The sequence below is a fragment of the Euleptes europaea genome, chromosome 18 (assembly GCF_029931775.1).
Source record: "Euleptes europaea isolate rEulEur1 chromosome 18, rEulEur1.hap1, whole genome shotgun sequence".
NCBI classification, from domain to species: Eukaryota; Metazoa; Chordata; class Lepidosauria; order Squamata; family Sphaerodactylidae; genus Euleptes; species Euleptes europaea.
Window position 1 is genome coordinate 19,811,673 of NC_079329.1, and position 20,136 is coordinate 19,831,808.

Genomic DNA, 20,136 nt, shown 5'->3' on the forward strand with positions numbered 1-20,136 from the left:
AGACACATTTTTATACGTGGTTAGACATGGTAAGAACATAAGAAGAGCCCTGCTGGATGAGACCAGTGGTCCATCTAGTCCAGCATCCTGTTTCATACAGTGGCCAACCAGTTCCTCTGGAGGTCCAACAACAGGGCATAGAGGCCAAGACCTTCCCCTGGTGTTGCCTCCTGGCACTGGTATACAGAATAGGGTTGCCAACCTCCAGGTGGTGTCTGGAGATCTCCTGCTATTACAACTGACCTCCATGTGACAGAGATCACTTCACCTGGAGAAAAATGGCTGCTTTGAAAGGTGGACTATATGGCATTATACCCTATTGAAGTCCCTCCTCTCCCCAAACCCCATCCTCCACAGGATCCACTCCTAAAATCTCCAGGTATTTCCCAGCCCAGAGCTGGCAATCTGCAGAAGTTTACTGCCTTTGAATGTGGAGGTCCACGTTAGATACCATGGCTGGTAACTACTGATAGACCTTTCCTCCAGGATTGACTCCGAGATTTAAATTATCACTATTTATATGGTGCCCCACAGATCTTTAGAAGGTACTCTTTACTAAATAGTGAAAAGAATTGAAGACAACCATGTCTGTCCCTTAGGGCAAACTTAGAAACATAAGTACTGCAATTCCTTTTCTTAGGTTCTGAAAAATGGTATTACTTTTGTAGTGTTTGTCACTCTGAATATTAATAGCTTGGGAGACAATGGGTGGTGGAATCCAGCCAACTTTTCTGCTCAGTCTCTCCTAGTCCTCATTCCTAGTCTTCCCATTTCACATAGCCTGTGTCCAAATAGGTTCCATAATCCTCAGTATAGTCTTTTTGGGTGGCCATAGAGGTCCTATCTCCCAGCAGAAAAGCTGGGTGAATTCTCCTCCACCACCACCACCCCCGAAATAAACAGGAAGGAAACAGTAAGAAGGGATGAATGTGAATTCCCCAAATAATCAGCGTCACAATTTCCACGTTCCTACTAAACCCCTTTTCTAAGAGAATAAAGATTCTGGACTTAAGTTCCACCAGCAGTAATGCATTTGTGTATATATTTGGATTTCAAAATATATTCAGAAATGGAGACTTATGGAAAAACAGAAACTTGTAGTTAACCTACTAGTAGACATCGACCCAAACATATCTCTGGCAGTTGCCAAATTTATGTCTATGGCATTAAATAATACTCTTAAATTTTAAATTGTACAATTATGTATATTTATAATCTTAATGACGTTTTATGAAAGCTGTAAATGTAATTCCAATACTTGAGTCCGTATATTTAATTATTATGTTGTTTATTAATGTACTTTTCCCATATGCTCATGACTGATTGGTCAATGAGCATTAAATAAACAATACCATGCCATACAATTTGTATAAAAATTTATGCTGCTGCCATGCATTTATTGAAAGCCCTCTTTCTAGCTTCTTTTACCTCTTTGTTTCTCAGGCTATATATGAGGGGATTGGCCAGGGGTGTCAAGACGGTGTAGAAGACGGAAAACACCTTATTAAGAGCACTCAGTGTGTCACTCTTGGGAAGCATGTAGACTGCCATGACAGTACCATAGAAAAGGGTCACCACAGTGAGGTGAGAGGAGCAGGTGGAAAAGGCCTTCTGCTTTCCAGTGGTGGATGGAATTCTCAGGATGGTGACCACAATAGATACGTAGGACAAGAAGGTCAGCAGGAAGGGAGGTAAGGTAAACACTGCAGCCAGGATGCTGGTGACCACTTCGGTCGTACGGGTATCACTGCAGGATAGTTTTACCATAGGGGTGAAGTCGCAAAAGAAATGGTCGATCTCATTGGGGCCGCAGAAAAAGAGCTGGGAAATAAAATATATCACTATGTTGTTAGCCAGGAAGCCACTGAGCCAGGAACCAACAGCTAGCTGAAGGCAAATCCGGTGGTTCATAAGGCTTCCATAATGTAGGGGTCTACATACTGCTAAGTACCGGTCGTATGACATGGCAGTTAAGAGGTAACATTCTGTACCCAGCAAGAAACCAAAAAAATAATACTGAACAATACATTCATTAACAGACATGGTTTTCCCACCAGCAAAGAAAGTTGCTAACATTCTGGGAAGGATGGTTGAACTGTAGAAGAATTCCAAACAGGAGAGGTTCACCAGGAAGTAGTACATGGGGGTGTGAAGGTGCTGATCGGTTACAACCAGGGTGATGATGAAGAGATTTCCAACAATTGTTACAATGTAGATTACCAAAAATAAGAGGAAGAGAACCAATTGTGTTTCAGGCTGATCACCAAATCCCAAGAGCAGAAATTCCTGGATGACTGTTTGGTTTTCTAGTCCTTTCTTGGCCATAGCTTCTAATACACCTAATAAAAGTGAAATAAATCATCATAAGATCAAACATTTTCCATTCCTAATAATCTCAGACTAAGCTAATATTTGGGAGGGGGCGTGCGAGTTTCCAAGTGACTTCTGTGTACACTGTTTAAAGGTAGTTTTTCATGTCCAGAGTCAAGCTCTTTGGAGGAGGGGTGTTTCTGCAATGTTCCAGACCCATGGTCCATTTATTCTAGCATCCTGTTACACACAGTGGTCAACCAGATGCTCCCAAAGACCCACAAGCAAGACAAGAAGGATAAAAATCTCCCTTTGATGTAGTCCCCGGCACCAATATTCCAACAGTTATTACCTCCAAACATCAGAGCTAGATTAGAGTCCAGCAGGACCTTAGAAACCAATAAGATTTTCAGGGTAGATGCTTTTGAGATTCAAAGCTCCTTCCATCAGATCCAAGAAGGAATGGAGATCCCTGAGTTTGTATAAACCAATCAGAAGGTGGAAGGAATGTTATAAAGAAAGAAGTCAGGAAGCAGAATGTAATCAGCTTAATAAGAATAGGAGAGAAATAATTTTCTTGCCTACAGCCTCCTCATCCACTATAAAACACTTCCTAACATGGATGCTGGGACCAAGGCTTGCAATAAACCAAGATGCCATATCTGTCCCCATATTCATGCTGACAGCACAATCACCAGACCTAATGACACTTGTCATACCATCTCAGGTACAACCATTTGCTCCACTTCCATCTTTATATATGCCATCAAGAGTCTGCAATGCCCTTCCCTTCTCTACATCAGACAAACAAGACATTCCTTGTGGAAAAGAGCAAATGGACATAAATCTCACACCAAAAATCACGACACTCAAAAAAACAGTGGGAGAACATTTTAATCTTCCAGGTCATTCCATTGCTGACCTAAGAGTGTCAATCCTGAAACAGAGAAGCTTCAAGGGGAGATTACAGTGTGAGATTGCTGGACTTGAGTTCATTCACAAATTCAGAACAATGGAGCCTCCCACACACACACGGTTGAATAGGGACATGGGATTCTTATCTTAGTACAAAGGCTAATGTTCTTCCCCTGCTCTAATCAAGCTGATCACATTCTGTATTGCACCTTTGCACCCTGACTCCTTTCTTTGCAACACCCCTCCCACCTTCCAACTGGGATATAAGGACTCGGGACCTCCATTCCTATTTGGATCTGATGAAGGTAGCTTTGGCTCTCAAAAGCTTATGCCCTGAAGATCTTGTTGGTTTCTAAGTTGCCACTGGACTGGAATCTGGCTCTTCTACTGTAGACCAACACAGCTACCCTCTCAAACTACCTCCAAACATGGTTCCATCTAGTCATGGTGGTTAATATCTACTGACTGACCTGGCTTTCATGATTTACTGTATTTCACAGTCTTGTCTTTTTACTCACTATTTTTGTGTAAATGTAGTGTAACTTTGGGCGTTTTAGTGACAGTTTTATGAAGAACAGCAGAACCACCTTGGGATCTACACACTGGAATAAAATATAAGAACATAAGAAAATCCATGCTGGATCAGACCGGCCCATCAAGTCTGGCAGTCTGTTCACACAGTGGCCAATCAGGTGCCTCTAGGAAGTCCACAAACTGGACGACTGCAGCAGCATTCTCCTGCCTGTGTTCCACAGCACCTGATATAATATCTCCTGCATCTGTCAAATTCGTGTTTTCCCTCATAATAAAGAAAAAGATAAATGAGAATGTAGCACCTGGATTTTAAAGGCAAATAGATTGTCTAAGTCATGGAAGGATGAGATAGACTGACCACTGAACCAGCATATGATTTGTTGATCTGTATGTCTGTCTTTCAAACTGTGAAGACGGGAGGAAGCATTGCTCACTCCGCAGGGGGAAATCTATCACTTCTCATTTTGTGTTGCATATCTTTTCACCCTTAGTCACCAAGAAAGAAGAGCTCCATGGAGTATGAAGCACCACATTTTATAATCCTTCAAAGTAACAAGAGCCAAACAATCCATGGTAGTTACAATTGTGGGTTGTTAATTTTCAACTCCTAATATTTATTAAGGTCGTGACAACCCTGCTTTTCTTCCCAATGAAGACCCAAAAGTGCTTACAGCATCATTGAACTCATGAAGCTGCCTTATACGGAATCAGATCCTTGGTCCATCACAGTCAGTATTGTCTACTCAGACCAGCAGCGGCTCTCCAGGGTCTCAGGTAGAAGTCTTTCACATCACTTACTTGCCTGGTTCCATTAACTGGAGATGCCAGAGATTGAACCTGGGCCCTTCTGCATGTCAAGCAGATGATCTACCACTAAGGTACAGCCCCCCTGTTCTCCTGTCTTCCACTGTATCCTCCCATCAACATCCCTCTATGAGCTAGGTGAGGCTGAGAGAGAGTGACTGGGTCAAGGTCACCCAGTGAGCTTCCAAGGCAGAGTGCAGGATTTGAACCTGGGTCTTCCAGATCCTGGTCGAACCCTCTAACAACTACACCACATTGGCTGTCAAACATTCATCGAAATAACCTTCTCCGTGCTATCTGTCCATTTTCAAAAATCAGTTGAAGATTTAGAAACTCTCTTTGCAATCATAGAAGGATCTGTTGCTCACCTAGTGTTCATATGCCTCCTTTTATCTGTTCATTAGTAACGGTACTCTCTTGATGCATAGAACAGATACCATCCAAAGGCAACCAGCTAAATGTTTGTAAACTTCCTTCCGTAACCACATCTTTGATCTTGGGCTTGATTGTGGGGATCCTTGTATTTGTGTATGAAGATCCTCTCCCCTGATACTACTAGTCTGACTGCTGACGTCTGGGGAGTTACAGTTTCCATTTTACCTTCCATAATATTCCATAATTGCTAGCTGGGTTAGCAGTTTCCTTGTGTGGTATTAGCAAAGTCCGCTGGTAAAAGCTTTTATGGGAAAACATTGATTGTCAGCTTGGCTGAGGGAATTGTTAATGAGAATGTAGAGTAACAAAGTATAACAGCAAAGGTAGGAGAGCATGTTTAGGCGGTGTGTCATAGTGAGAGCCAGTGTGGCGTAGTGGTTAAGAGCGGTGGACTCTAATCTGGAGAACAGGGTTCAATTCCCCTGTCCTCCACATGCAGCTTGCTGGGTGATCTGACCTAGTCACAGTTCTCTCAGAACTCTTTGAGTCCCACCTACCTCACAAGGTGCCTATTGTGGGGAGGGGAAGGGAAGGCGATTGTAAGCCGCTTTGAGACTCCTTAAAGATAGAGAAAAGTGGGGTATAAAAACCAACTCCTACTCCTACTACTCTTCTTCTTCTTCTGATGGGACAGTGACATCCTTAAAGGTCTGGCAATGGCTAATAGATACCCATGACACAGCCCTCTACCTGATGCCACATCCAAGAAAGATGGCATATATCTACAGCCCATGCACACACAAACAACGGTGCTGCATTCATGCAGTGCTAACTTGACCTCTGCATTCATGGTGGAATAACCTGACCGTAGGGAGGGGCTATCAGAAGCGGAGATGTAATATAATTACATCAACACTGGGTGCCCAAATACATGTTACAAAATTTCTTACATTTGTTGGGAGAATGAGATGAGACTTTTGTATCAGATGTGGAGCAGGGAAGGCTGTGGCTCAGTGTTGGAACATCTGCTTTACATGTAGAAGGTCCCCCACATCTCCCATTGAAAGGATAATAGGTGATGTGCCTCTACCTGAGAACTTTTGACTGTGATGAATGGGGAGAAGCAGCTTCAGTGTTGTCAACACCACCACCACCGACCCCCCACACACACACACTGTTTGTGTTCTTGAACCACCCTGTGGAACCTGTGGAACCAACTACTGGCTCAGTTGCCAAAATTGCGTGGTTCTAGAAGTAACATGATTTCACAACAAAACTAATAGCAGTTTGGGGATATGAAGACAACATGGGGGTGGGGCTGAAGCTGTTTCTCCCTACACGCCACAGTCGTGAGAAGAAAAGTGCTGATGTGAATATGGGAGGCACAAAACTCCCACTGCACAAATGGTGCACAAGTCCTTGTGTCATCCCCCAGCAAACACCAGGACTTGGTAATGTGTAGATTGCCCCTCATGAGGATGTTGTAGCCTCTTTCCCTTACTTGACCATTCGTGTGAAGTATTTGGTGACAATTGTGTTATGCAGCTTCCAGAGCAGATGTATAGTTAAGGATGCTTTTTTTTTTGAGTATTCTGTAACACCTGTGCACCCTATTCGTTGCAAAATCAAGATGGATTATCCTATTAACTCAAAATAAGCAATGAAGAGTGTAATGAAAGCAAAGTACAAGTATATGTATCCTATAAGAATCAAATAAAGATAACAAATGTAACGTTTTAAATGAAAATTGTAAATTGTTTATTGAATATTAGTACACTAAGGCACGTAGATCAACTAGCATTCAGCGTTATATATTAATGATTAATGTATGTTCAGTTTATTTTAAAACTATTATGTATAATATGGTCAAATGTCAGAATAATCTAATGAAGAATTATAATAGTTTAAATTGTTTGAATTGAACTGCAATGATAGAAGGTCTTCGGCTTCTTTGGGGGGGGGGAATAACAAAGCACCGCTTCAACTTCTCTTTCTGCAAATTTAGATTATGTCAAAATACCATTGCAGGATTCTCCCTTTCAGTCTGTGAAAATGCCTTCTGCCCATTTCAAGTTAAAGGGTTCTACCTGAATTGATTGGAAGTCAACCACATAGTAAGTTGTGCAAACCATGTCATGCAGGTGCTCTGTGCTAGCAAATTTCTTCCCAGCAGATGGATACAAAGGCCAAAAACGCATGGTCCCTTAACCCATTTTATTCCCCGTTTCAGCCAGGATCAAATTTACCCGGGCTGGGGAGGAAGCTGTACGCATTATCTTGAAAAGAAGGGATGAAACTGTGCCAATTGATCCATGTAAACAGAAAGTGCGGGAGACATGAAGATCCTGTTTAGTTTGGCACCCCCCTCCCCCAGTGATTGGTCGTTTCAAATTGACCAATGAGGGCCTTCCCTTCGACGGGAACCGACCAATCACTGGGGGGCGGGGTTGTTGCAAGCTAAATAGGAACTGTGCACGTCTCCCACACTTTCTGTTTACATCACTGGTTCCCAACCGGGGGTCCACGGACCCCCAGGGGTCCGTGAGAACTAAATTAAGGTCCGCAAAACAAAGTTATAAACCCATAATAAATTAATATTTTCAATTAAAAGTTCTCTATCATAAAAACATATATTCAAATATTATTCAAAGTTTAATGTTTAACTAACAGTAATGATTAAAGTTTATTTTCAAATTCTCGGAATTTTTATTTTGAACCGTGGGGTCCCTGCCCCGAACAAAAAAGTCCTAGTGGTCCCTGGTCAAAAAAAGGTTGGGAACCACTGGTTTACATGGACAGATTTGCGCACAGCTTCGTCCCAGCTTTTCAAGGTAATGGGTACAGTTTCCCCCCAGCCTGGGTCAATTTAATCCTGGCTGAAATGGGGAATAAAGTGGGTTAAGGGACCATGTGTTTTTGGCCAAAGTGAAACAAGGATGCAAAGTGAAACGGCGACTTTCGGTCACATAAGCAGGTTTTCAGATGCCCATCGATATGGGGGAAAGGGGAGGAGGAGAGAGCAGGCAAGGGAGTGAAATAGCTTCTGTGTATTTGTGTGTGTAAAATAAGCACTGCTCCTCTGATTAGCGGCATGTGTAGCACTTGTGAGAGCTGCTGTTGTGTGTGCTCACATGCCGTTGGAAAGGGGGGGAGAGAGAATTTATGTCTCTCACATCGTCTCTGTCTCTAGTCCCTATCTGTGTGCAAATGTTTTTAGTTGACTAATTCTCAGGTTATATAATCCATACCATTATGACTTCAGTTGTAGTTAGTGGCATGGCTTACTTCCTTAAGCAATCTGCTCCATTAGCATGTGTATCCAGACGTCTGCCAGGCATACACCTGATATGCAGCCTTGTATCAACAGCAGTGGAGTTCCTTTTAGGTGCACTGTAGACCATCTTGCCTCAGCTATGGCCTCCCCACCCCGCAAGAACAATCTGAAGAGAACAACAAAGGAATAGCCTGCATACTAAGTATACTATTGGAAGCCTCTGACAAACTGGAAAGATAATAATAAAAACAGGTGTAATAGCCTTTTTCAGACATTACATTTCGGAGTAGCCATCTGTGCAAACCTGGAACAGGTGCTACCTGCAATCCTCCTCATAGATGTAATTAGATGGGGAGAGGCTGTGGCTCAGTGGTAGAGCACCTCCTTGGCATGCAGAAGGTCCCAGCATCTCCAGTTAAAGGGACTAGGAAAATAGGTGATGTGAAAGACCTCTGCCTGATACCCTGGAGAGCTGCTGCCGGTCTGAGTAGACAATACTGACTTCAATGGACCAAGGGTCTGATTCAGTATAAGGCAGCATCATGTTTTCATGTGTACCATTTAGTCTGAGTAGGGCACTGCGCATTATGCCCTATTCAGATAAACTGGTGACCACAGGATCGCAAGTAGCACACACTCCAGGTGTGGACCAATGGATACCCCAAAACATAAAGTCAGAAAGTCACTATTGTTTGTGGGATAATAATAATAAAATGTTCTAGTTCACAGAGCTGATTACTGAGATAATATATGGGAAATGCTTTTCACACCTGTATAGTGCACTTCAAATACTATCTAATATAAAGGTTTCAATGCGCAGGGCAATTTACAGCAGGAAAATAGCCTGAAAGGAAAGGGTTAAAATGCACCAGCAGCCGCTTGACATAAAAATAAAAAATCTATTAAAAAAAACCATGGTGTGATGTATAATGTGTTGTTTGGGTTATAGAGAGAATGCATAGGGAAATCCATTTGTATTGATCCAGTCCTGTTCCATACTAGCGTGGTATGGAGGGTTTTCCATTGGTTCCATTCAAGGGCCTAGGGAAGGAGAGAAAAACCCAAAATGAAGGCACACTCTCACAACATGAATTTTGCTCTGTTCTTACTGAGACTCTGTGGACTCTAGCATTTGCTTGTGGGGTAGGGTTGCCAACTTCCCGCTATTACAACTGATCTCCAGGCGACAGAGATAAGTTCACCTGGAGAAAATGGTTGCTTTGGAAGGTGGACTCTATGGCATTATATCCCATCGAGGTCCCTCCCCTCCCCAAACCCCACCCTCCTCAGGCTCCACCTCCCAAATCTCCAGGAATTCCCCAACTCGGAGGTGGCAACTCTATTTGGGGGGAGGAGGGGCCTTCTTTCACCCAGAGGCCACTGGATTTCTATGTATATGTTTTAGATCATAGTCTGATACAGATTTAAACTCACTGAAGCCCATAGATTCCAGGGGTTTTGATATGTTTAATTCTGTTATGCTGTGACCAGAGCAGCAAGCTGTATTTAAAATGGCAGAGTATGGAGTAGTAGTCAGAATATCAAACGAGGATCTGGGATACCCAACTCTGAATCCCTACTCTGCCATGAAAGCTCACTGAACAACTGTGACCTAGGTTCTTTCTCTCAGCATGGCCTACCTCACAGATTTGTTGTGAGGATAAAATGGAGGAAGGGAGAATGATGTTATATACAGCTTTGGGTCTCCAGTAGGGAGAAAAGAGTGGTATAAACAACATGGTAATTGTAAATAAAGAGAGCAATTCTTATTTGTTGAATTATGTGGGAGTAGCTGCTGATCTTTTTGAAAATGCATTGGTCAAAAGGTTCTTTTGGTTCTGTCCCCTATGAATTACAGGCTGTCATTAACAAAGACTGCTTGAGAGAGTCTCAGAAGCACTTTGTTTTCTGGGGCAAATAACCCTTTACTAGCACAAACGTGATTACTAGGGTTGCCAACCTCCGAGTAGTAGCTGGAGATCTCCTGCTATTACAACTGATCTCCAGCTGATAGAGATCAGTTCCCCTGGAGAAAATGGCTGCTTTGGCAATTGGATTCTATGGCACTGAAGTCCCTCCCCTACCCAAACCCCACCCTCCTTAGGCTCTGCCCCCAAAACCTCCCACCGGTGGCAAAGAGTGACCTGGCAATCCTAGTGATTATGATGTATTGCGGAGTCATCCAAAACATATTTAGACCCTTGTATGTCTATTGACATACAAGACAGTCTGGAAAAGACAGTCATGCTAGGAAAAGAGGAAGACTCAACAAGAGATGGATTGACTCAATAAAGGAAGCCACAGCCTTCAGTTTGCAAGATCTGAGCAAGGCTGTCAAAGATAGGACATTTTGGAGGACTTTCATTCATAGGGTCGCCATGAGTCGGAAGCGACTTGACGGCACTTGACACACACATGTCTTTTGAAGCCAGAGGGCTAAGAAGGCTTAACCCTGCTTAGGATGGGCACTGTTAACTGCTCTGGTAATATCGATCCCAGTTCATCTAACGTAATGTTGTATCAGTACTACCAAGTACTGCAGGCAGATGCGCTAATGCTAATTTTAGGACCAAGGGGCAGGCAGCTTTGTGGTTTGTGGGTCATGCTGCTGGGGTGTGACAGCAAATTAAATGGCAAGAAATGTAAGCTATAAGTATTATGAGTCCCATGAGAACTTCCTTTCCTTCTCATTTCAATTTGGTGCCATCTTCTGACAATTTTTGTAGAAACCCTACCAATTTTCATTTTGTAATGTCTTACTCTCAAAGTAGCAACTGAGGGGTGTGTGTGTGTGTGTGTGTGTTTGACTTCTAGCAATGCAGTAAGGTTTTCAAGGCAAGAGACTAACTGAGGAAGTTTACCATAGCCTTCCTCTTAATAACGACCCTGGTGTTCCTTGGAGGTTGCCCATCCAAACACTAACCAGGGCTGACCTTGTTTAGTTTCTGAGATCTGACAAGATCAGGCTAACCTGGGCCATCCAGATCAAGGCAGCCACTGAGGTGTGACAACAGAAAATACAGTTTGGGAAATTTAATGTGCAATTCTCAACAGAACTGCCCCCTTCAAAGTCCATTGAAGACGTAAGATGGTATTACTCTGTTTTGGATGACACAGCAAGTTGTTCTTCGATCCCAACAAGTCAATGGGATTGTATTGGATGAAATGCAGCCTTTGAAACACACCTTTTACATTGGCATCTTCTTCTTCTCCTTCTAGGATCTTCAGTTAAAATTTGGAGAAAGAAAATAGCAAATTGCTTTATTAGTACGCATGTCAAAATATTGAGAGATATCTATGTAGATATAGTCTTTAAGTTCATAAATACATTACGGACTTGCTCCGCCCCTTCCCCAGCCATTAGCCAGGGTTGGAAGGAAGTTGACTTACCACAGCACACTATCATGGTGATCACTAAGGATATCAATAGGAGACAGCAGCCACCAGACAAAGGAATCCAGATGTATGGATTACAAGGGACCACCAGGCCACCATATGGATCTATCAAGGCAACAATAGACTGAACATGAAGTCTGAAGCTATTTATTTAGGACTTTTCTCACCTTTCTCTCCTTAGCTTACCTTTCTCCAATTAAGGCCACAAGGTGACAAACAGTGGCATCTCAAAACCACTTGTCACGGCACAATCTCAAATAATCTGTCTGCCAAACATTTGAAATAACCAACATTCAGAGCCACATGTCACTGTTCACCCATGTAAACAAATCTGTTTTGCCCATTTTCGCGAAGTGTAAAGAATGGGCATAACCCCTACAAATTCTTAAGTGTAAGGATGTGTCACTGGCAACCAAGATCAAGTTAATTCATGCCATAGTATTCCCTATTATGGTTGTGAAAGCTGGACAATGAAGAAAGCAGACAGAAAGAAAATAGATTCCTTTGAAATGTGGTGTTGGAAGATACGGATACTTTGGACCGCCCCAAAAAACAAATAAGTGGGTTCTAGATCAAATCAAGCCTGAACTGTCCCTAGAAACGAAAATGACTAAACTGAAGCTATTGTACTTTGGTCACATTATGAGAAGACAAGAGTCACTGAAAAAGACAATAATGTTAGGAAAAGTTGAAGGCAGCAGGACAAGAGGAAGACCCAACATGAGATGGATTGACTCTATAAAGGAAGCCACAGCCCTCAATTTGCCAGACGTGAGCAAGGCTGTTAACGATAGGATGTTTTGGAGGACATGGATTCATAGGGTCAGAAGCGACTTGATGGCATTTAACACACACACACACACACATGCATTAGTGCAAGAGCTGCTATCCAAAAACAAACCCAGGAATGAGCCATGACCCTTTCAATCTGCCTGCAGGAGAGGATAGGAAGAAGTAATTGATCTCAAGCTTAAAGAGGATACATGGAGTTGGATCCAGCCACCTTTCTCAGTCTTGTCCAATTTCCGTCCTTATTACAGTCCCTTTACCACATGGCTTTTGTTCATGTAAGTCTAAAGGACCCAACCATAGAGTGGTCAAAGGGAACCCCTCCTCCCTCTCTAATCACAAGAAAAGATGGTTGGATCCAACCCAAGGTTTTACCATTGTATTTCCCATCCTTAATGTCATTTCGTGTTCCACTGTCATAGAAACTAATCCTTGTAAGCAACATTTGGAACCAAAGAATACAAATGTCACTTTTTGGATGTCAAAACATGAATGGCCAGAGAGGTCTCAATTTTTGCATTCCATGGGTTGGACTCCCTGAAGATTTTCACATGCACAACCATAGTGGTGCAAGCAGAAGAGCTAAAAGTACTCTTTACAGTCTGCATGCACAAAGTGAAAGTGGTGTGTCCCCACTGTGTTTTCCATTTGTGCAAGACAGCATATAAAGTATATCTACCAATACAATTTCAAAACCAGATGAAATAAAAGCAGCATTTTACACTGCATTGCTTCATATGCACATAATTATTTCATTAAAAATTATATTGAAATGCTATGGGTTGGATCCAGCCAGATTTTCACTCAATCTCGTCCATTTCTTCTTTCAACAGCAGCCCTCGTTCCACATGGCTTTTGTCCATGAAGGTCCCACAATCTCAAACATAGCCTTTTTGGGTTTGGACCGTTCATCCCTTTTTCACCACCAGAAAAGCTGGTTAGATCCAACTCTATGTTTTGCCACAGTCCTCCTTCAAGCGAGACTGCACTAAGTATGTTTTCCTTTCTGCACACACATCTCTGGGCCCAACTTGTCATACATACATCTGCGTCAGTGATTTCTATACATTGCAAGATACAAAGTGATCATCATGTAGGACTGTATACAGATGATTCACATACTTTTTTTCCTGCAAGAAAATTATGCCAACATGGGGAAATTGCCATAAGAACACACCAAATCACTTGGACAAACGTTTGCCTAGCCTATTGTTTCCAGCAACTGCTAGCCTTTGTGATATGAACTTGCAGCAACATTTCACAAGCACAGGGTTTTCATAGGTAGACTTGCTCCAAGGTTCCATTACAGTTAGCACACATTGATGTATATATTATTAATTTCTTTACAGAATGCTTGCTCTGACTTCCTGCCCTTTTAGAGCCACCAAGGAGGCTAACATCAAAAGCAGAACAACCCTTTGGGGGGGGGGGAATACTTTCAAACCATCCAAAAAGAAAGTAAAGTCCAAAGTTGCTGCATGACAAACCCAGGTAATAATAAGTAGCTTTGTTAGTCTGTCTGTAGCAGTAGGAAAGAGCAAAAGTCCAGTAGCACCTTAAAGGCTAACAAAATTTCTGCAGGGTATGAGCTTTTGTGAGTCACCGCTCACTTCTTCAGATACCATCAGGTATTTGTGACTCACAAAAGCTCATACCCTGCCCGAGATTTTGTTAGCCTTTATGGTGCTACTGGACTCTTGCTCTTTACTACTTCTTCCAGGTAAGTTGATCTGCTGATCTTGAAGAAGCCTTCACAGATCCACAAGAGAGGGAGTCAGTGAAAATCCTCCTCCCAAGAATGAGTGTTGTACTTTGCATATTGACTATGGGATTCCTCTCTTCCTTTCCTTAATTCTACCTGGGTCCCTACTAGACCCACTTTCTCTTTGGTTGGAGTAACTGGGTTGGATCCATCTAGATTTTCTGCAAGAGGGAAAGAGAGGAGGTACTCTCCTTTGGCCACCAAAAAGGCTATGCAGGGAATCTTGGGACCAGCATCAACAAAAAGCCAGGGGGGTTGTAATAAAGAGAGGGATTAAGCAAGCTGTAGGGGAAGAGCTGGCTGGATCCAATCCACTATGTAAACCTCCTAGATTTGGCAAAATCCTTAACTAATCTGATACTGGGGTGAAAGAGACCTCATGACTAGTACCATTGATAGACATCTTCTCCATGAATCTGTCTAACCCACTTTTGAAGCAATCTAAACTTATGACCATAACTGCATACACTGGATGTGAATTCTATGATTTAATTACTTCTTAAGTAAAGAAGTGTTTTCTTTTTGTCTATCCTGTACCTATTCTTCATCAGCTTTGTTGGGTGTCCCTGAGTTCTCTTTCCTTTCCTTTCCTTTCCTTTATCCCTTAGAAGCCCCTTGATCCATTGATCTTGAGCAGCATAGTTTTGAATCGAAAGTTTGAGGGATATAAGGACTGAGATAAATTTTGTCACTGCCAGTGTAGCCTTGGGATCCCTATCACTTAATAAAAAAGGCATTATAGCAGACACAGAGGCACTGGATTTATGTATTAAAAGAGGAGAGATATATCGTGCTCTAAGGTCCTCATAGAAATGGCATTCTAAGAGCACATGAGCTAATGAGTCAGTGGAACCAGAAGAGCATGGACAAGTCCTTCCCAGTAAATTCAAAATCCTTCCTTGCATAACCATTGAAGGGTTAGTGTTTAATCTAGCTAGAAAGAAGGCTCTAGAGAGTCAAGGAATTTTCAAAAAGTAGGTATAGGCAGGCAAACCACATTGTGGTGGAATTCCGAAAAACTGAGATGAGCAAATGTGATGAGCGCGAAAAGATGTGCTATCATAATCAATCTCTTTGATATGCTTTTTCATTGTAGTGAAAGCTTCTGTTTTTCCAAGATCTGATAACATATCCCATGAGATGCCCATCAGTGTCGGATCCCTGAGTGCTAGTATTATGGGGAAAGGAGAAAAAAACTCCCTCTGTCCATTTTCTCTACCCCATGCATAATTTTATAAACCTCTATTGTGTCTCCCCTCAGCCTTCTTTTTTTCCAAACAGAAAAGTCCCAAACTCTCCACCCTTTCTTCATAGGAAAGGTAAGCCCACCCCTTAATCGATTTGGTTGCCCTCTTCTGTCCTTTTTCTCAAGACTGCAATGTCCTTTCTTCTTTCTTTTTTTTAGATGTGGTGATCACAAACAAATATAGGGAGATCTGAGACACCTCAGAGCAATGGACTCCCACACAGTAGGAGAAGGCATGGAATATGACATAGCACTTGTTACAAAAAAAACAGTTGCACAGTTCTTTAATATGCCTTTGGGATCAGTGGGTTCTAGATCAAATCAAGCCTGGACTGTCCCTAGAAGCTAAAATTACTAAACTGGGGCTATCGTACTTTGGTCACATGATGAGAACAAGAAGAACAAGAATTGGTTTTTATATGCCAACTTTCTTTACCGCTTAAGGAAGAATCAAGCCAGCTTACAATCCCCTTCCCTTCCCCCCCCCCCCACAACAGACACCCTGTGAGGTAGGTGAGGCTGATAGAGCATGACCGGCCCAAGGTCACCCAGCTGGCTTTATGTGGAGGAGAGGGGAAACAAATCCAGTTCACCAGTTAGCCTCCGCCGCTCATGTGGAGGAGTGGTGAATCAAACCCGGTTCTCCAGATCAGAGTCCACCGCTCCAAACCACCACTCTTAACCACTACACCAGGAGTCACTGGAAAAGACAATCATGCTAAGAAAAGTCGAATGCAGCAAGAAAAGAGGAAGCTCCAACACGAGATGGATAGACTTGATAAAGGAAGCCACAGCTCTCAGTTTGCAAGGCCTTAGCAAGTCTGTTAACTATAGGACATTTTGGAGGACATTGATTCATAGGGTTGCCATGAGTCGGCAGCGACTTGATGGCACTTAACACACACACACACACACATAAAGTGCATATACATAGGAGCTTAGGGGCTGCATTCGCATACCTGCAAGTGTGACATCTGGACATTTACTGGGTTCATTGGTGAATTGATGATTGTTGGTGTTTGGTGTTTCCGGAGCATGCCGTTGGGTTGTGGGAGCCTGTGTGGTTCTCACTGTAAACAGAATCAATTAGCGGACTTCATGGGAATTCCAAGATATGAAGAGAAAGAACAATGTGGTTGAGCACCTGTCCCACCACCTTTTTATTTAATTACTTTATTTATAGCCTTCCTTTCTCACTGAGACTCAGTGAGAAAGGAAGGCTATAAATAAAGTGCATTAAATAAATGTGCACAATGACACACTCAGATGTAAGCTCAAGTAGAAGAGAAGAAGAAGAGTTGGTTTTTATATGCTAATTTTCTCTACCTTTTAAGGAGAATCAAACCAGCTTATAAATTCCTTCCATTCCTTCCCCCTCCCACAACAGACACCTTGTGAGGTAGGTGAGGCTGAGAGTTCTGAGAGAACTGTGACTAGCCCAAGGTCACCCTGCTGGCTTCATGTGTTGGAGTGGGAAAATCAACCTGGTTCACCAGATTAGAGTCCGCTGCTCATGTGGAGGAGTGGGGAATCAAACCCGGTTCTCCAGATTAGAGTCCACCGCTCTTAACCACTACACCACAATAGCACTAAAGTAGAAACTTTTCACATCTCCTACAGTGGCTATTAAAGATTCATGAAAGAGCTTACCTGGCAGGAAGACTGAGAGGCCTGAACTGAAGTGTAAATATTGGTTGCGAAAGATCATGCAGTTATAAATGCCCTCATCCTTTTTCTTGAATCTTCTCACTATCAGTTTGTAAGTGTTACCACTTTTTGAGACTTCATAGTCTTGGCGATCGTTTGATGTTACCTGTGACCTTGAATTTACATATAAGATGAAGTGGGGATTGTGGCCGTTGTTCTGACGGATCCAGTACACCCCCGACTCTGAAAAGTCTGCTTCGCAATCCAGTTCCACCCGGGAGTCGATGGCTTCAGGAGGTTTGCTAATCATCTTAATTTTCATAGAATTAATTTGAGAACTGCAGTAGCCTGGGGAGAGAAGAGACATAAAAAGAGTTTGTTTTACAGATTGCTGTCTAAGGTTTGGTTCCAGCTAACCAAGTTTTCTTATTACACTGGTGTTGTAGATACATCCAAGCTGTGCTCACAAGCTGGAGTCAGACACAGATTTTTTTTTCACAGTTGAAAAACCATTTGAAAGAGGGATCACTACTTGTACTGTGGGTACATTTCCCAATTTCCCCTCAGGCAAACAGGTTTTGGTGGGGTTTTTTTTTGGGGGGTTGTAATATTTTAAACCCGAACAAACTCTTTGACTGACAGCAAGAGTGGGGGGAAAGATCATTTATCTTCTTGTTCATTACTCCTCTAAGCGTTACGCATATTGGTGGTGTGAGATCAGAGGCGGATCTACTGTGAAACTAATGAAGCTTAAGCTTCAGGGCCCCTAATCCCGGAGGGCCCCCCCAAAGCGATTTAAAAAAAATGAGTGATTTTTCTCAACAAAATCGATGGAATTTTTTTAGTGATAGAATGGGTTGAAGTACTTAATATTGACTTTAGAATATGCTCTAACACCCATTTCATATGTCCTCAAAATGTCCCTGTAATTGGTCAAATTTCAAAATTTTATCGGTGGCTTGCAGTGCTCGAACCCCCAGTTGTAAGGGCTCTCTGAGCTCACCAGAGCCTATATTTGGCAGCTGGATCCTCAAATCCTTCATTGGTGTACGGCTTAATAGTTCTATAGTTTTATTTCATCACTGTATGGCCCATTTTCAAGGACTCCACCCCACCACCCTATTCTCCACTATTTGGGCCTCAAGGTCCTTGCAGGGCAGCAAGGCCCTTTGGACCTTGGTGGATGTTGCCCTATTGTTGCTGGTTGCGAAGGGGCCCCCATAACCGTTCAAGCTTCAGGGCCCCAAAAATGTAGGTCCGCCACTATGTGAGATAATCAACCAACCAACCAACCTTCAATGCAAGCAATGCCTCTCTAAATCATTTTCAGATCACCTTGCACCACTCTCCTGAATAGGCAGTTCATGTGATAGAACTACAGTAGGGCGAAAACGCACGGTCGCTTTAGCCTCCTTTATTCCCTGTTTCAGCCAGGATTCAGCCAGGATTGAACTCACGTCTCGCAAAAAAGCATGTGTTCAATCCTAGCTGAAACAGGGACTAAAGGAGGCTAAAGTGACCATGCGTTTTCGCCCTATAGTAGTTGTCATTAAGCCAGGAAACTCAGTCCGGTTTATTTTGGAAGCCCATTTTTAAAAAATCACACTCCATTTTTAACATATTCGGTCTCTTGGTTAATTATTAATAATTTCCTCTTTCACTAGTTTGGCCTTCTGTGATCCAGCCAGCTTTACACTTTAGCAATAGTTTGCAAGTTGTTTTGGCCGTTTCACACAGTACAATCCAGCTGTAAAGTGGATTGAAAGTGGACTGAAAGTGAATTATTCAGCATGTGTGAAAGCACCCTAGATATCAGCCAATTCCCCTCCTTATGACAGCCGTTCATCCCTCATGCCTTTCATGTATTTTAATTTTATTTACATCAGTTCTACCCCACTTTTATCTCCAAAGGGGGATCACAGAAGCTTACATACTTCTCCTCTTACATACTTCTCCTTTCCTTTTATTTCAAGCTCATCCAACCAAAGATCTTGAGCGCAACATACATAAGAAAAAAACAAAATTTACAACATCATAGAATTGTAAGATATTATAAACAATATGGCTTTAAAATCTTGGAATTCATAAATTATTTTAAAATTACAAATATAAGAATAGATAACTATCTTTATAAGGATAGCAATATAGACAGTACATTGATAATATTTCTGTTTAGCACATGATTTAAACATACTTCTCCTCTCCTCCGTTTTATCCTCACAACAACCCTGTGAGGTATGTTAGGCTAAGAGAGTATGACTGGTCCAAGGTTACCAAGCAAACATCCGTGGCACAGTGGGGATTCATACCTGGTTCTCCCAGATTCTACCCTATAACAGCTACATCAAACTTGCTCTCTTCTGTCCATGTTTCAGGAGCAGGCCATGAGGTTGGTATGCGGTAGTGCGATTGTGCTATTCCCAGGTGCTGTTGTGTTGTTCTGTCCAAGGCCAGTCTATGCCCCGTGTTTAGTCTTCATAAATTCCCATACTGTGGGAATTGCCAAGTGCTCCTTCCTGCCTCTGGGAGGGGGTTACCAGTTATCTCCTGTTGCTTTTCCATATATGCTCTGCATCTTACCTTTGCCCCTTACTAGTGTCCTTCTGAATATGGCTTCTGAAACCTGTCGATTCTAACCAATAAAACTGCTTTTGTGGACTTGCCGACTGTTGGAATCTGTTTATGGGTTTGCCGCAGGGCTAGAGCTTACACCATGGCATTCTCATCCTCTCCAGCATATTCTTTGTGGTGGCCAAAGAGGACTCCTTCTTCCCTTTTGCTCACCAGTAGAAAAGCTGACTGGATCCATCATAGATAGATTAGCTAGATTCAATTAGATCAAATAGATAGATGAGAGAGAGAGAGAGAGAGAGAGAGAGAGAGAGAGAGAGAGAGAGAGAGAGAGAGAGAGAGAGAGAGATGCGAAAAAAAGAAAAAAGACCCACAATGGTGGTACCATACTCACATAGAATCAGACTCAGGAGAAGAAAACCTCTGGCCATTTTCTCTTTTTGCAAGCCGGTTTCAAAGGCAGGTAGAACCAAGGCTATCTGAAGGCTGATGGAAGCAGGACCTACTTAGCGG

At 42.5% G+C, this 20,136-nt stretch overlaps 2 protein-coding genes across 2 annotated transcripts; both read right to left on the reverse strand.

The window, feature by feature from the left end:
• Nucleotides 1–1,377: 1,377 nt before the first annotated feature.
• LOC130490786 (olfactory receptor 6B1-like) lies at nt 1,378–2,325 on the reverse strand. The gene has a single exon (XM_056864592.1). The coding sequence runs from the start codon at nt 2,323–2,325 to the stop codon at nt 1,378–1,380; it is 948 nt and encodes a 315-aa protein (XP_056720570.1).
• Nucleotides 2,326–9,210: 6,885 nt separating this feature from the next.
• Nucleotides 9,211–19,861, reverse strand: CD8A (CD8 subunit alpha). Its single transcript, XM_056864593.1, has 6 exons — nt 19,837–19,861; nt 17,056–17,400; nt 16,365–16,475; nt 11,603–11,713; nt 11,398–11,434; nt 9,211–9,253 (listed from the first exon to the last, which is right to left on the reverse strand). Exons 1-6 carry the CDS (start codon nt 19,859–19,861, stop codon nt 9,211–9,213), a joined length of 672 nt encoding a protein of 223 aa, XP_056720571.1.
• Between the last annotated feature and the right edge of the window lie 275 nt (nt 19,862–20,136).